The sequence below is a fragment of the Lampetra fluviatilis genome, chromosome 33 (assembly GCF_964198595.1).
Source record: "Lampetra fluviatilis chromosome 33, kcLamFluv1.1, whole genome shotgun sequence".
Lineage (NCBI taxonomy): Eukaryota > Metazoa > Chordata > Hyperoartia > Petromyzontiformes > Petromyzontidae > Lampetra > Lampetra fluviatilis.
In genome coordinates this window covers 541,180-558,672 of record NC_136307.1, presented here as the reverse complement: position 1 = coordinate 558,672, position 17,493 = coordinate 541,180, and the positions used below count along the sequence as shown (strand labels likewise).

Below are 17,493 nucleotides of genomic sequence, written 5' to 3'. Positions count from 1 at the left end.
ATCTGCCCTGGCAGCCGGACACCATCTGGAGGTGCAGGAGGGCAGCAGCAGTGTCTGCAGTCTGGGGTCCACAGTCAGTAGGCTGCAGTGACGGCACCGGACTCCAACGCGCTTCTGGGAGCGTCGCTCGGGCAAGTTACACGGGGAGCGAGTTACACGGGGAGTCAGTCACACGGGGAGCGAGTCACACGGGGAGCGAGTCGCACGGGGAGCGAGTCACACGGGGAGCGAGTCACACGAGGAGCGAGTCACACGAGGAGCGAGTCACACGGGAGCCACAGGGATCAGGCCCCTGAGCAATACTTTTTCCCTTTCAGCTTGGCATTGGTATAAATTGAAAACAAAGGGGAAAGAAGTGCCATTGCCCTAATGCGGCACTGAAAAGGGGTCATCTGTATGAACAAGAACACGGTTCTACCGCTGGTCAATTAGCGCTATGGTCGTGCTGCTGCAGATACGATGACTTGAGAGGAGTGGGTCGAGACTGACGGCAGAGCGGCAACCAAAGGAGGAAGCGTGCCCCAGAAGAGCATCCACCACGGAGACGGAGCGATGGGATCATCTCACGCGCAGGAGCTCGGTCGCATCGCAAGGCCGTGAGAGGTGGCGATGGCTTGGGAAGGCCTTCGTCCGGCAGTGGATGGAACCCGGCTGATGATTAGAATGGTGATTGTTAGAGACTCACAGGAAGCTTAATGGACCCCTCCCATAGCCTGAAGGCAGGATAGACAACATCTGTGAACTTGGTTTTAAAAGAATAGAGGGGAATCATCTGAGGAAAAACAATGTGGAAGGACAGAATCCCCTCTTCAAAGTCCAGGAAGACTCCGACCCTCTGCGGCTCCTCGTCGATGACGAGGGGCACCCTCTGGTTGTCGTGGAAGCACCAGTACTCCACGTCGAAGCGCTTGAGGCACCAGGACATCTTGTTGCGGCCCAGGCTGCAGGCGTCGTCGCTGCCCTTGCGGCTCATGGAGCCGTACGCGGCCCCCACCCACCAGCCCCGGCCGGCGCCGCGCACGTCCACCTCCCAGTAGTGGCGCCCCGAGAAGAAGCCCTGGGCGCACAGCACCTGCATGACGCTCTCGAAGCGCTCGGCGCCGCGGTCGCAGAACCAGCGGAAGCGGCCGCACGACGCCATCTTGTTGTCGGGGGTGACCGTCAGGTTGGGGTGGGCAGTCCGCGGGTTCAGCTTCACCTCCGTGATGACTGCAGGAGGGGGGGGGGCGTGGAATATCGATAGTCATTACATCACAACAGTGTTCTTCACCACCTTCGGCGACAACATATCATCGGTGTAACGGCCACCACACATTTGAAAGCATTGGGTTTGACAGTACAATAACGAGGGTGTTCTCACATTTGTGTATTGTCGAGGGCCGCACTAAAAGCTACCAGGGGCCGCCAGTGGCCCGTGGGCTTTGCGATGAACAACACTGCTCTACGGAGATTGTGTCGCACCCCAAAACGTAATCAGTTATCACAAACGCAATGCAGCAGAAGCTGCATATTAGCACCGTAGACCAACTGTGCTCATTGGGAGGTTGCTCTTTTTCCTGTGCTGATCCTGGCGTCTGGAATTCTATTTCCTCAGCCATTCCCTGCTCTCGACTTCCTGCCCCTGTTCAATTCCAGGATTGAGACCATCCCCTTCTCGTCTGCTTCAGACTGACTCATATAATACAATATGTATACGCCTATATTTGCCTGTCACTGTATAGCTTTTTGACATGCAGTCCTATACCAACGTAAACATGTGATGGGTGACAAGCATAAAGGAAGATGAGACCAACAGCTCGAGCATCGTTCGGCTCCGCACTGAGGCCGCGTGTCCTGCGCTGGCGCGAGGTTGAGGCTTCGTACGCAACGTGAGGAACCAGACTGACGGGCACGGCCTGGCAGCCATCGCCGTGGTGATGCCGTAACTCAACAACGACAGCGATGGCGCCGCCAACTCACTCCGGCGCGGCTCGCAGCCACCGCGACGTCTGCCTCGGCTCATGCACGAAACCTCAAACTGGCGGCGCGTCGGGCAGCCCGCAGGTGTGCTACGACACGCTGTTCGGTACACGCTACGACACGTTGTTCGGTACACGCTACGACGCAGCAGCAGCAGCAACACGCGCGGCCCTCCTTTACATCCACTCTGGGATGAGGCCCTCCCCAAGCTGTGCGGGTCGCGCCGGTTCTTTGACCTTTTACCTTACCACAATACAATCACTCTACCCTTACCTGTTACCCTTTAGCAAGGTAAAAGGTAAAAGTTAAAAAGCAACGAGCCTACCCTTACCCCATACAAATTACCCGATTACAGGGTAATTACCGGGGTACTACACATGAAAAAGGTTTATAACGGTAAATGCGAGGTAGAGCGCTTTATTCGTATAGAATACTCTCGAATCGGGTGTTGAGGCTGTCGACGACACCGTCCTCCATAACCTCCTCGTCCCAGTGGTCTTGGTCGATGACGATCTCATCAACAACCTGATGAAGTTCGTCATTGCCGTCGTCCTCGGACGAACAATAGGCGATAAGATTCTGCGCTGCTCCGGCCTGGTTAGACGGGACCTTCAGGCAGCCGGCCGCGGTCCACGAGCGCAAGCACATGGATTGGATGAAGAGCGTCGATGACAGCGACTGGCGAACGCACGTGAACTCCCACCCGGCTCCGCTATTCGTGCTGGCGAGCTTGGCGATCTCGGCCTCGTGGCGGTACGACTGCCGGACGACCTTGCTGCGCCTGATATTGACGAGCGCCTCGCGCAGTTCGGCGTTGGGCGACTTGATCAGTTTGAGAACTTGGACGACGCCGATCTGGACCGAATGATCCACGCAGCGAATGTGGTGGCAATCCCGCAACTGCTCATATCCGGCGTCCGCGTTGACCAGGGCGAACAACGTCTTGACAGCACCGATCGCATCGGAGCCATTGTCGCTGGTGACAGCGAGCAGCTTGGTCGAGACATTGTGCCCGAGGCTTTGGAGGTGCTCAAACAGAGCGGTGCCAATGCGCTTGCCGACACCCCTTCCGGACTGCGCATCGAGGATCGTCAGCAGCATGGATTTCGACCCACCAGATTTGGTGTCGATCCAGTGCACCGTGACCATCCGAAATCCCTTCAGGTTGCAGTTCGACCGCCTGACGATGGGCAACATGATGGCGTGATGCTCGACAATCCTGCGAATGATGGTGCGGGTCGACAGGTCCTCGTATCCCTGCGTCAATGTGTGGACCAAGGTCTTGAACTTGTCGCTGCCGGCGGCTCGCAAAGAGATTGCACCTCGGACAACAAAATCAACCACCGCGTTCTCAAACTTTACCAGGAGGCGATCCGGGATTGCTGGCCATCTGAGCGTTTGCCGCATTAGGCGGCTTGCCGATGCCGATGTCCTGACCTCGCTGCCTGGGGCGAGCACGTTGTGCTTCTTGAGGTGGGCTTTCCACCCCGACGCGTTCGTGTGGGAGGAAAACCACTTGTGGCAGTGCGTGCTGCACACGGGGATCACCCTCCATCCAATCGTGCGTGTGCTCCCACGGGAACGCATGCCGCTGCCTCTTTCGATTGCTGTTCGCAGCGATCCCGGAAATGCCGTTGCTGGCATCCTCGACCTCGTCCTCTACCTCAAGAACGTGGTCCTTCTCCATCTGGTCCGACATCAATGATTCCAATTTAAAATGGAGGCCACGGACTGCGCAACGGAGCTATTAGCGAGCGGTAAACAGGGTATTTATCAGGTAATACTTCGCGCTACCTTTACCCTGCCTTTTGGCATGGTCGACACCTTTACCTTTACCTTTTTACCCCGTTAAAATGGTAAGTTACCTTACCTTGCCGAGGCCTACTTTGACCATACTTCACGACGTTGGTGAGCGCAGATTGATAAAGGGTTGGGGGTGGGGTGGAGGGGACCCAGGGCCGTTTCACGATTGGGGAAGACGTGGGGGGAGCATCGAGCTTGTTTGGGAGTAGAGGAGACGAGTACTATACAACGACGATTGTTATTCTTGCACTGCCCTCTGCTGCCCACAATGGGGCCCTGCGCCATTCACGTCCGTAACTCTACGAGGGAGCGGCAGGGGCATCAATGGGGTCTCTCACACTGCAGGTATCTCTGGCGGTTGGTGGTGGGGGCGGCGGCGGCGGCAGCGGCGGCGGGCGGCTCGCAGTCGCCGGTCGAATGAGCTCTCCCCACCGCCACCCTGCTCGGACGCGCCCCATGGCCGGGCCTCGTCGTCCGTGCCGGTTTACACGAGGACGCTTGAGCTGTCAAGAAACAATGGACGGTTGTAAGGTGTCACCTTCCCGCCGCTGCGTCCGCTCAATGCTTGTGCGTATGAAAAGGCTTCTTAATGTCCACTGTGCGCTTCGTGACGGTGCAGGAGATGCAGGGGTAGTAGCGCTTACCGAACTGGGGCACCTGCTGCGCCGAACTTGCTTGCGGCTCTACACAACACAATGCAGAGCATTCACGTCACGCAATTCCTGGTTGGCCACACAAACATTGCTGGAGATAATATTCAACTTGGGGTGTGGGTTAGGTGTCCAAGCTAACTCAGCCATGTTCAGTCTGGTTCGAATCGCAGCTGGTTTAAATCACACTAAGTATACTCTGATCGCACACATACTCCGGCTTTGCTCTGTTAATTTCTGTCGCAGTAAAAATACTTTGTAAAGTATTTTCAAAACCAGCCTCTTTAAGTAATGCCACTCAGGCAATACTGCGAGTGAAAAATGTCCTGGTTTCCTGGGAACACCAACCATGTGTGCGTGAACTACAAATGTGCCTCTTATCCGTCATCTGCAAATCCTGTTGTCCATGGGGCTATGATTTAGCAATCCTTGCCATCAGCCACCTGAACACTGGCTCCAGATAAGCTGCGCACTGGGCGTTTATGTTAAATAATAATTATTTATGGTATTATAATTTAATTTATCTCAGCAGAGTTACAGCGGTCAGAACAAACTTCTGGATTGGCCCTCATTACCAAAGGGACCAATAATCCCCGTGAATTTCATCCCGTTTAAGGATTTTACATTTATTTGAAAATAAAGGCTAAACTCTCACATCTGCGTTTCCTGATCACAATGGCAAGGTAAATAATTCAATGGAATCGTTTAACATATTTAATTTTAAAAAACTAGCGATTTCAGCATCTGCACTGCCGCAGACCTCTGCTGGGTGGGTGTCTCTGTCCGTGGCTGGGGTGGCTGACGTGGTGCCCACAAAACGCCTCCAAGTGATCCACCGCCTCCAGAATCTTCTGCAGCTTCACACTCTCCAGGGAGAAACGCTGCACCTCCAGATCCTCGGCTTCCGGGGGCATCGCGTCGCCAAAGTCCTGCACGGTGACACGAATCGTTTCACATTCGGTTCTATTTTCCTCATCATTGTCCATGTTAATAATACAAATAACAAAAACCACGAACATTATGAACCCAGTGAACAGAGGTCAATTTCTGGCCATGGTTCGGCTCAGTGGCATGTGATTTCTGTACGGGCCCTGAAACGTCCCCTTCATGAATCCGCACTGACTGGCATGGTCAAGTATTGGTTGGTCAATCACCCCGTAAACGACATGGCAAAGGAATGACTTCATCCAGCAGTGGATTGTCACATGGCTGAACATTATTTTTTATTCAAGTCGATACTACATTCAGCTCAAGCAGACATGGGAAACAAAGGGGTAATTGAGCTTCCATATTGAGGTTGTTAATTTTATAGATTTTTTAAAATTTATACTTGGTGAATTTGAATAATTCGTTTTGTGTTTATTTACAAGGTTAATTCATGTTTGTTTTACTAAAGTGTTGGACATTCATGACCACACAGGTAAAAGTTGCTGTGAAGTTCAAGTTGTTAACTTTGACGCACCTCGATGCTGGCCAGATTCCAAATGTTGATGTTGGCCAGCGCATCCAACATCTTCTTCCTTAGTTCGGATATCTCTGCATTTTGTGCCGTCAGTTTCTTGAGCTCCTTGTCAACTCTTAGTTGGGTTATTTGCTTCTCCATGTCAACAGCTTTCGTGGTGCATCTCTCATAGTCCTCCAGTACCTTCTGCAGGCCTTGAAACTGCACTGACAGCTTACCGTGGAAGCCTTCACACGACACCTACAGATAAAGACACACACACACACACACAACCACGATTATAGTTTCAGGGCAGCAGAGTGGTGCCGTGCTGATACTCGCGGCTCACAGCAAGAAGCTCCTGGGTTGGATCTCCGACTCGGGCGCCTCTCTGTGTGGTGGCTGAGTTCTCTGCCTGCTCTGAGGGCCAAGCTCAGGGCGTGCTTCTAATCCCCTGACGCTCCGCTTCTCAACCCTGCTCATTCCACGGCGGGGGAGTAGAGAGGGCCGGGGGTAGGGGCTGATGGCTGTCTGCTGCTGCTGCTGCCGGACAGCACACGCGCCACCAACAGAGAGGGGAGGGTGGGAGGTGCCGGAGTGGGGGCCGGATCGACCACTGAACGGCACGGAGGAGACTTCGTCTGGACTACGGCACACCAGTGACTTTGCCGCAGCACACCCGCCTCCTGCGGCACGCCGGTCTACCGCTGCGCACCAGTTGGGAAGCGCTGCTCTCACTCTCCGCTGTGCGAGACCTCCAAGTGGACGCCTTGTCTCACGACGCGACGGCGATGACACAACGAGAATTTACTCGGGAGGACAACGTAGTTGTATATATAAAGAAAAATCAGCTGAGCATGTTACCGCATTTGTTTTAAACGTGATAGAATTCAGCAATATATATATTGTTGGTTATATTTGCAATATACTAACCCTACGGAAGTACAGTATATAGCTAGCGCATGTGGAAACACATATCTCTACGGAATGCACTCTAATTTCCAGAATTAAGCCAAAGCATAATCACAACAATGGGAGACTTATGGTTTCTCTTAAACAAGAGGAAACGAGGTTGCGTAATTTGCTGTTACCATCTAAAGGTCACAAGCAACTCGATTTAAATTGGGGGAAAGACTTCATAACATGGCCACAGGCCTGTATGCACACGTGATTTATGTTTTATCTTGCACATACGACAGCAGAAATCGACACTCCTGTAACAGGGGGTGCACTCTTACGTTAATTCCAGTTGTGATCTCCTTCAATTGAGCAATGCTCTCCTCTTTCCTGTTGGAAGTCTCATCCAGAAACGTCAATTTGGCTTGCAGCGATTGCTAGAATGGAGACACAAACGCAGCAACGGTCACGTGTTGAATGCAGCAACTTGTTAATTAACTACGGCGCCCTCATAGCTGGGCCGGCGGCTCAAACGTTACAGCACTGATTTGGCACCGCCGAGGTCCTGGCTAGTATCAGAGCGGCAGCCTCCTGTGAATAAAACCACATTCTCGAGTGTAGTGACGAGGAGATGGCCTCCGCCCGGTCCTCAATGATTGCACGGTTGTTGTTTTTTGTAACACATTTAATTTGGTTCTGCACTTTATTTCGTTAAAGTCAAGTTCTAAGAAGTTGAAAGTATCGGTTTGACCGCCATGCAATGAACACGACTCTCTGAGATATTTCTCCTCTTGGTTCTTTCGGTAAAGGCACGTAGATGGGAAATAATAAAATAATAAAAATAAAACATCATAAAATACAATTCTCACGACGTTTCGGCCACAACACAAGCAGCCGTCCTCAGGTGTATTTCCGACAGCCCTGTTCTTCACCTGAGGACGGCTGCTTGCGTTGTGGCCGAAACGTCGTGAGAATTGTATTTTATTATCTTTAATTTTTATTATTTTATTATTTCCCTTCTACGTGACTTTACCGAAATAACCAAGAAGATGAATCCCTGCAGTCACGATAGAAGCTTTACATCGAAATCTCTGAGGTATTGCCGTCCCCTACTGTTTGGACCAGAGGCCGCTTGATGGGATCTCTGAGACGTGACGACGGGAGCTCCACGGGGACATGATTTGGGGTGAAGGACAAAACAAACCTTGGAGCCACGGCACAGGACGGGGAAGATGTGAGCCAGGTGTGGTGGCGCACACCTGCGATCGAGCGCTCTGGAGGCAAGGGTTGATGGGTCACAGAGAAATGTGTGTAATACACTGGGCAGAGATGAAAGTCGAGCAAGTGGATTTGCGAGCTCCGTGTTGACCTCCCTTGCAAGTGATGATGACATTCGATGAAAAAGAGAGTGAGGAATTCCTGGATAAATCAATTTTCCTTTTGTCAAACTGCTGCTGAATCAAGCTATCGCTGATCTGTGTGCTTGTTTGGCCACACTTAAGCACACTGCTAAATGCAGGTTGGTACAGGTTGGTGCAGAACTGAAGCCCAGAATACATTTAAATATCACTTGCCACCAATGTATGTATGTTGAACTTCTTTCGCACCATACGTAGACAACCGTGCTAATCGGAGGTGTGGGGAAGGTCAAGAAAACCCAAGCCCAGACCTTGTAGCGCACCGGCCAGGTGCAACGGCACCTCCCAAACTCGTCGGCCGCTCCGCTGAAGGCGCTGGAAGTGAAGGCTTATGCCGACCGCGTCCTGGAACCTCTCACCTTCTTGTCGAGCAGCTCCTGCTCGACCGTGACGACGCGGTGCTGCTTGTGCCGCCCCAGGAGAGGGCACAGGCCGCACACCGAGACGCCGTCGTCTCGGCAGAAGAGCTCCAGCGCCTTGCCGTGCTCGGGGCAGCGGATGGCGCTGATGTCGCGCACGGGCTCCGTCAGGTTGTGTCCCCGGAACGGCGGGCTGCGCAAGTGGGGACGCACGTGCATCTCGCAGTACGAGGCCAGGCACGTGAGGCACGTCTTGGCGGCCGGCAGCTTACTCACGAGGCAGAAGTCGCAGGACGGGAGGGAGCCGGCGTCCGGCGCAGGGCACCCCGCGGCGTCGTGGCCCGAGCCGCCCGGGCGATCGTCCACGCCGGCGGCGACGACAGCGGCGACCCCCTCCTCGGGGACGACCCCCTCCTCCGGGGCGACGCGCCGGGGGGCCCTCGCTTCGCCCTGGCACAGAGGGCACGAGCTGCTGCTGCTGCTGCTGCCCGCGCCGGCCGCGTCGGTAGTGCAAATGCCTTTGGTGCATTGGGAGCAGAAGTTGTGGTTGCAGTCCAATCGGATCGCGTTCGTGGAGACGTTTTCGCAGATGGAACAAGGCGAGCCACGTTCTGGAGAGTGCTCCATTCTCGTCACGCCTGTCAACAGAGACACTCCCGAGTGAAACTCGGCCAATGTGCGATGCTCGATTAAGCATCGGGCATCAGATTCAGAAGCGAGACAAAAGCAGTGGGTTGATGGAGGTCTCATCCACCAAACACTGTTGGTCATGGGGGTTGTGTAACCATACTTCACCACGCTGGTCAGCGTGAGTTGGCTGAAGTTGAGTGGGTGGTGGAAGCGGTAATCACAACCGGTTCACACATCGCTCGTCTATGCACCTCGAGCACCGTACAGTGACGGTGTCTGGAGACACGGAGGAACGAAGCCGAGGGCGAGTGGCCGCGTGTGTAGCTCGGGCACGACGGCGGCCCGCGAGACGTCGTGGACAAAGACAAAGATCCCCCGTATAGCTTTAACAGACTGTTGGGGCAAGTGCTGTTAGCGAGCACCTATGAAGGCGGCACGGCCCACGAAGGGGTGGGTGGCCAGCGCAACGCACCAGGTAGTCGTTTGAGGCTGTGTCGATCTAGGGAAGGCCCAGGACCAGCTCAGATAATCGTGGACGGGAATCGAACTCGGGTGGCCGGGTCCCTGTCGCGGTACGCTGACCGCTACGCCACCGCTCCCCATGAACAAAGACACGCACCGCGGGCTGAGAGCGGAGACGTCTTCTGTTCCTTTTAACATTTTTATTTCGTGAAAAATGGTCCAGTTAAACCACAGCTATCGTGGTTATTTATCACTTCGCTTGTTTACCCAGGCAAGTCTCGCCGAGTCTCAAGACCCCTCCCCAGGAGGGTCCTGTCAAGTTTTTCGCAGCACGGGCGGAGATGATGTTGCCATGTTTAATGGCAATCGAGTGATTTCTAGGTAATCTTTCAGCAGTGTTTGTTTAGCCAATGCTGTTTACAGTGTGGGGTTTTCTTGTACTGTAGGAGGAAACCGGATGACACGGCCCGGAGCGAACCCAAGCAAAACAGGCAGAGAACATTACTCACTCCGCACGAAAAATAAAGGCACCCGAGTTGTAAATGAAACCCAGACGCTTCTTGCTGCGAGCATCACGAGTGCTGACCACTGCGCCACCACTCACGAAGCCCAACACTGTCAGCCCTTCCTGGGAGTCGAGCTGCGGGAGCTGCTCGTGCAACGGCACGGCAGCACGATGGTGGTCAGTCAACCCCGACAGCCACAACTCCACCACTTCCATGCCACTGCCAGGGCCCAGACCGCTTGATACGGCGGCTGCTGCTGCTGCGCAGAGCCAGAGCGAGCAGCAGCAGCAGCACAGACAGCACGGACAGCACAGACAGCACAGACAGCACGGACAGCACAGACAGCACGGACAGCACGGACGACTCCACGTCTCCGTCTCTCGGCAAAGAAAACGCCCCGCGGGGCAAAACGTCCACGCGTACTTCGTCACCGTCCGGCGACGTCAATCAGGTGACAAGTTTCACCGAAGGAGCCTCTCCCATCATCCCACTCACCCGGCTCACAAGCGGCCACGCTCACCGCGACCGGAGCTCGCCTCTCACCTGCTGCTTCGTGCGGACAAACCTCGCCCCGCTCGCCCCGCTCAGCCTCCGACGCTCTCACGCGCGCGACACGGAACTCCCCTCCCGCTCTCACGCGCGCGACACCCGCGGGACCCCCCCCCCCTCTTCCTCCTCCCTCTCCCGCTCAGCTCCGACGCCCTCACGTCGCTCGGGGCGATTCGCTCGCTCGGTTGGGGAAACCAGAGGGGCCTCCTCGGGGAGGATGTCCCGTGCCATCACGCGCGTCTCGATCATGGGCTACGCGATATCGCCGCCGCTGGATACATGTCAATGATTTACATTCGTAAGGCGCATTTCCATCCGTAGATCCCGCGCTGTCAGTCATGACGGCTGCTTGCCCACACCTGGCCACCCTGCTGAGTGCAGGCAAGTGAAGGGGGCGATCGGGGGGTGGGGGGAGCCAGGCCAGCGAGATACCATTTATCACTCACGTTGTAGCCGTGCCGGCATTGAACTTGGGCCTTAGACTAAAGTCCAGCGTGCCGCCCGCGTCTTTAAACAATCCCCGGATTGCACTGCATATCGCGGTGGCCAATGCCTCTGTGTACAGCGTGATCCCTGAACCACAGCGATGGAAACAACGCATTTGCCTTGCTCTCGAACTCCAACCGGTGATGATAACCCCCACTGGCGATCTCCAAGAAACACGCGGAGCACAGGATCGGGGAACACATGCAAACTTGAAACATCGCTTTTTGAAGTTTAAGATAAATAAGTTGTCCTGGGCAGGACACATCCTAGCTAGAGGGGATGACCCCGTCTGAGAGGATGAGCGACGAGATCGGATCAGCTGTGGACGTTGGACGACTTCTGTGGCGTTGCACGACTCTGAAGGATGGAGACGTGCACGGTCTAATGATGGAACTGATCTCGAGGAAATGTATAATTGAGTCAGTGCCTTCGTTATCTGTGAATGTGGGGGGGGGGGGTGTGATCGTGCCCGAGTGCTCCCAGTGGTTGGACGACATCGCCCTGTGGAGCGACATCGCCCTGTGGAGCGGCAGTGACCTCTCCGTTCGAGACGCCCACAGTTCAGGACTCTGCGCTTGTGTCCAGGATACTGGCAGGAGGCAGTTCCAACGTATCTACAGTTATTGGCTATTGGCCAAAGTAGATCAATGTGTAATAATCTAGTTTTCTGCAAATGTATTATTAAAACGGTTTTTTTAAGTACTGTATTGACATACCGAAAGAACCAAAGAGTATGGATCCTTGCAGTCACGACAACTTCAAATCTACTGTATTGACTTCAAGATCCGGCATGGGTGTGCTGCTCCATGCTGCTGCCTCACGCTTCTTCACCTCTGCTTCCCTTGTGCTTCAGCAAGCAACGTCGCATCTCAAATCCTCCCGATGATCCCACCCCACCTGCTGCTCCCGTGAGCCGGCACTCCCCGCCCATCACAGCGATCATGACCCGATCCTCTCGTTCAGGCACATACTAAAGACCCGCTTAATTCGCCCGATGACTCTATTTGACTCTTGCACACGTGAGGCTCATGTAAAGTTGTTTATTGACCAAGTAGTTGATGACCGCGTGAGTGCTTGCCTGAGCATGTGCTAGCCGAGAAGGGAGCTCAAGGCTCAGCCGCAGCACTTGGGCAGAAGTCCCCGCGCCTCGGATGTGAACGAGGCCCCGTTTCCTCGGCCCCTTCTGCGAGATTCCCCAACCCCCTCCCTCCCCGCACGACCAAATCTTCTCTCTGCCCTACGCGTGCCCCTTGGCACCCAATGCAGGTGTACGGCGTGTAGGTGTGTGCGTGCCTTCGTTGGACAGAAATCTAGGATTGGGGGATATAGTTCCGGAGCAATCTTATACAAAACCCTCGTTCCAAACAAACACTTGAGTAGAACACGTCACTTTGATGTAAGGGGTTGCTGTAGAACATGGCCAGGCGAGTGATGTCGTGGGGCACGTGTCTCGTCGCTCGCGTGACCCCATGTCGCCGTGTGGCTGACTCGTCCGGGGGTCATCTCAGGTGAAAGGGGGCAGCACTTTAGTACGATTGCGAACAGCGATGATTTGTCAAAATGGGTCTCCCTGGAGACAGACCCTGCCAGGGGCTGTCAAGACTCACGCGGTGTGCGAGACTCACGCGGTCCACCGCACTCGCACGGACGCGCACACGCAACCCTCCACATATCAACAACAAACGTCATGCGCCACGAACTTTCACACACATCCATGCCATCGTCACACTCACACACGCACTCATCGCCACCGCCACCCCTTCACCGCAACGTAGATGGAAGATTGTACCAGCCAGTGCTGCTGGAGGCAAGAGATAGCCTCGCGAATTTCCATTCTTGAAACCTAAAGGCCCCAAACTCCACGTGCTCCAGCCCCAGTCTGGCTGCAGCAGCCTCACAGTGACCACGCAAACAAGGCGTCTCTGCTCTTGTCTGTGTGTACGTACCACGCTGCACATTATCTACAACACACTCCCACATTGCCCTGAGCCTTGTCACCCCCCAGCCTCTCCTCCTGTGATCTCTCCCCTGTAGTTGCAGCCACATTATCAATGACATTCACGCGGAACCAATTGAATGAGTATTGTAGGCTATAACCAGGAGTGTCCCTGCTGGAAATGATTGGTACATTTCCGTGGAGTATTTCTGAACATGAATATAAATCAAAGTTTGTTCTGGGAGAAAGCCTACGAGAAAATCAAATAAAATAAACTTAAACATCTACGTAGATGTAATTATTCATAAAGCCGCCTTGCTGCTGCTGATGCTCCTGTGGGTGTGCATCTCATGCACATGGTCTCAGTGCAATCCACTTCCCTGTCTCCACTCCACTGACTTACAGGTGTGCACCACCACACCCAGGCAGCTACAAACACACGTAGTATTGCACCAAACACTTCGCTATTCTTATTTTCAAAAGTGTCCCGTCGACGGACGCAGGCTGTTTACAGCCCTGAGTCAGTGCTCAGCTCTCATGAGCACGGTTGGCTACGTACGGTGCGAAAGACGTTCAACGTACACACACACTGCCCTGAGCCAGGGTGGACATTCCTAACTCCTATGGCAGGAACGGATTCACCCATAGGACAACCGCTGTTGGCTACCTGCACAGCGCTTATCATGTTATTGACTCGGGGGGGATGACGGGTTGTATCGACAACTCCGATTATGGTTTTACTCGCTTCTGCCATATGAATGTGGACACTCTACCACTCGGCCAGGGCCGACAAAGCAGTTGAGCACCAATTTTGACCTTTACTCGTGATCATTTTGGGACGATGCGTGTGCAAGACTTGGAACACGACAATAATGCCATTCGCACGCATCAACAACTGGCACGTGCTGAAAATGCGTGGAAAGCCCCCAAAACCACAGTGTTCAGAAAGCGAGTTTTCGTTGAGAATTGGCAGATTACGTGGATGGGAAAGTTGATTGTTACGTGTTTTATTTGCCTATCTGTGTGATGAGAATATGCAATGAAAGCCATACGAATGTGGATTGTGAAGTATCACAATGAAGCGAGCACCATGGGTTATCCTGATGCTGTGTACATGGGTTTACGTGTTTTACAAGACATCCCTTTGCATTCACATCTTCATAATCGAATGGGGCGAACATATTCTGTTCTTATCAATTTTTTGTGGGTTTTTTTGTGTTAAAAATAAATGCTTTAGTTCAACACAACCATCGCATACCTCTCATATCTGTGGACAAGGCTTGCAGAGCGAGTTCAGAGGGGCACATTCCAGTCCACGCTCGCTCAGGTGAGCCTCGCAGTGCACACTCACAACCGACTTCTGCAGTGCAACTTGGCAAACAAACATCTGGATTGCCAGTGCTGGGTTCTGTAGCGCAGGCTTGTCATTGAAGTTGTCGTGTAGTGCCCGGGCAGCTATGACTTGTGTACCCACGTGTGGTGCCTGGGCAGCTATGACTTGTGTACCCGCGGCTTACGGCTTCCGCTGTTCATTGGGGGCTGCCACAACTCGCCACGCTTGTGCTCACACTGTACCACCGCCCACGCAGCTGTACGCCAACTTGGCCACACAAATGATGAATGATACAATTGGCAATGACATTTATATCTCTCTCAATATCCACATGCGTCTTGTGTGTACCCAGCGCATTGGCTATGATGACGGTGATGGATGAAGGTAACAGTCGCTGTCTTCCCTGACGCCATCGATGAATCATGATTGTATGTGTGTATGTTGAACTTCTTCCGCACCGTACGTAGCCAACCGCTCTAATCGAAGGTGCCGGGGAAGGGCACCTACGATTGATGAGAGTGAAATGGTGGTGGTGTTTACCATCACAGATTCAACTATTGAATAGCAGAGACCCACATCGAAAACTATTTTTGCAGTACGTGTTATATTTTATATTGCTCGAGCCGCATTAGGGCTCTGTTATCACCGCTAAGAAATAAACACAGTCTCTACGCTCGGCCGCGAGTAGGGTCGTACTCACCTGCACTGACGAATTCACATTCCCATGGCGGGGCCAAGTCTATCCGCGCAAACCACTGTCGCCTTTTGTAAAATGAGCGCAGAGGGCAAACACAGCGTGCTTGTAAGCGCCCACAAACTCTGCGATTTGCCCTTCTCAGACCTTAGAGGTGACCAGGACTCCGGAGTCACGGATCAATACCCGCCCTTCGTGCTGGGCGCCAGAGGGCAGCGCAGCAGCAGCGAGTCTCGACTTTCTATGCCTCACGAAATGTGCTTTTATTTTACTTGCAGACAGAATGTTATCACCCACATTCTCTCACAGGCAGCAGTTTACAGAGATCAATCCGAATATCCGTGTCCCGCATATCCGCCAGCCGAACGGAGAGACGAGCGACACGGACAGAGACGTCAGCGGTGCACCGAGCAGCGGATAGAGCACGGCTAATTGTAACACAAAACAAACAATAACATCGACCCATATCTAACAGATACTGTACGTGCCGGCAAACATCTGGCAGTTCGCCAGCGTTTGTTTGAAGCGAGTCTACCTGGCGACAGGTCACGTCAAAGTCCGTGTTGGATGTTTGCTTCTCCTGGCCCCACGGTGACGACGGACGTCCCAGCAGGGCCGGCACTGGGTGCCGTGGCACGGACACAGACGCACTTCCAGGTAGGCCTCGGCAAGGTAAGGTCATTTACACTTTTTACCGGGTAAAAGGGTCAAGGGGTAAGGAAAAGGGTAGGGTAAAGGTAGCGCGAACTATTACCCGGTAAATACGGTACCTTGATTACCCCCACAGTCTGTGGCCTCCATTTAATAAGTAATATATTTTTTAAAAACTTTTTTTTAAACACGATTTTATTAAATGTACTAGTAATGGCAGAACTCCACGAATCCAGGAAGTGTCCCCGAAACTTGCCATAACGTAAGGGGCCGTGGCCAATTACAGCCAACGTCAGTTGGCCGTGGACAATTAGACCCAAGCCGAAACATTACATATTAAAAATCATGTTAAAAACAGATGTTTTTTTTATGATAGAGTATAGTGTTGTCATTAGTATGACATAAGTATACCAAGTTTGCAGTCGATACCACATTGGGAAGTGGGTTAAAATGTAGTTATAAGATTTGAGGATACAACAACGACAACAACAACAGAGTGAGTTCAAAGAAAGCGTGTAAAATTGGAATCGAGAGTATTCTATATGAATAAAGCGCTCTACCTATAGCATTTACCGTTATAAACCTTTTTCATGTGTAGTAGTACCCTAGTAATTACCCTGTAATCGGGTAATTTGTATGGGGTAAGGGTAAAAGGTAGGGTAAATGTAGGCTCGTTGCTTTTTACCTTTTACCTTACCTGCTAAAGGGTAAAAGGTAGGGTAGAGTGATTGTATTGTGGTAAGGTAAAAGGTAGGCTTGTTTTTATAAACATTTTAACTTTTACCTTACCTTGCCGAGGCCCACTTCCAGTCACAGGTTTTCGAATGCGAAAGTCCTTTTTTCAGTAACTTCCCGTGACAGTGACTTCCCACTTCTCAAAAAAAGATATAAAACGCACGGTTCAAGGGAGCCAACAAGACACTTGTTATCTCTAACACACGAGCATAGCTTGTGTCTGAGAGGCGGGCTTCATTCCGAGATATTCTGGTCCAGTCTGCAATCGGGCGAGAAGCTGTAAAGTACAGAATGAGTCCGTGATGGATGTGTAGTGTCATAGCGCCGGCTGGTGGACAGCAGCGGCAGCTGTGGTGGACAGACAGCACACACGCAGGTGAGGGCGTGCACGGCGTGTGGGCAGAGCGGAGGAACTGGGACAAGGGTCACGGAGGACCCCGTCTGGAGGCCCCTGGAACCTGCTGGCGGGTTCGAGAAGGGGGCGTGGTCAGGGCGGAGCCAGGCCGCGCTGGGAGCATAAAAGGAGCCGGGAGTGGGGGGCTCGAGGCTGCCGGTGCTGGGAGTGGACTCGTCTCGTCGTCGCTGTCGTCTCGTCGCCATCGTCGCTGAACGTCTCCGCTAGACATCGCGCTACGTAGGAGAGTAGTTGGCTATCTCAGTCAGTGCCGTCCGTGTTAGACGGCCGGTGTTGTGTGCAGGCTGGGCTGAGCTACTGTGGAGAGTGTGCAGACGAGACCGTGGAAGTTGTTAATAAAGAAAGTGCCTCCTAGAAACTCTGTCTCCGAATCGTTGACACTACAGATGTAAGGATACGTTATAAAGTAGGTTCTCTATGCCCAAATAAGGTTATCCTGGGCGTATGCTTGGCCATTGGCGTTTGGAACAGCAGTCTATAAATAGAAACAGTACTCAGATTGTAAATGTTGTGGCTTGGCTCTCCAACACACCGGCGTGCTGTACTAGACTAGTAACGAATTGGCACGT

General features: G+C 53.1%; 1 protein-coding gene across 3 annotated transcripts; it reads right to left on the bottom strand.

The window, feature by feature from the left end:
* Nucleotides 1-189: 189 nt before the first annotated feature.
* TRIM14 (tripartite motif containing 14) lies at nt 190-10,943 on the bottom strand. Of its 3 annotated transcripts, none has more exons than XM_078871766.1 (8): nt 10,669-10,943; nt 8,528-9,165; nt 7,092-7,187; nt 5,875-6,114; nt 5,173-5,341; nt 4,407-4,445; nt 4,101-4,265; nt 190-1,209 (listed from the first exon to the last, which is right to left on the bottom strand). In XM_078871766.1, the coding sequence occupies exons 2-8, from the start codon at nt 9,152-9,154 to the stop codon at nt 674-676; spliced, it is 1,872 nt and encodes a 623-aa protein (XP_078727892.1). In that variant the 5' UTR covers nt 9,155-9,165; nt 10,669-10,943; the 3' UTR covers nt 190-673. The 3 variants fall into 3 exon arrangements, with proteins under 3 accessions (XP_078727892.1, XP_078727895.1, XP_078727893.1); XM_078871769.1 differs by lacking the exon at nt 10,669-10,943 and adding an exon at nt 10,224-10,653; XM_078871767.1 differs by lacking the exon at nt 10,669-10,943 and adding an exon at nt 10,129-10,151.
* Nucleotides 10,944-17,493: the final 6,550 nt, after the last annotated feature.

Coding starts and splice junctions, on each gene's coding strand:
- TRIM14 (XM_078871766.1), bottom strand. CDS start 9,154: ATGGAGCACTCTCCAGAACGTGGCTCGCCTTGTTCCATCTGCGAAAAC. Junction 6,115..7,091: donor AGATCACAACTGGAATTAAC/GTAAGAGTGCAC, acceptor CTTTATCTGTAG/GTGTCGTGTGAAGGCTTCCA. Junction 4,446..5,172: donor GAGACACCCACCCAGCAGAG/GTCTGCGGCAGT, acceptor TGTGTTGTGTAG/AGCCGCAAGCAAGTTCGGCG.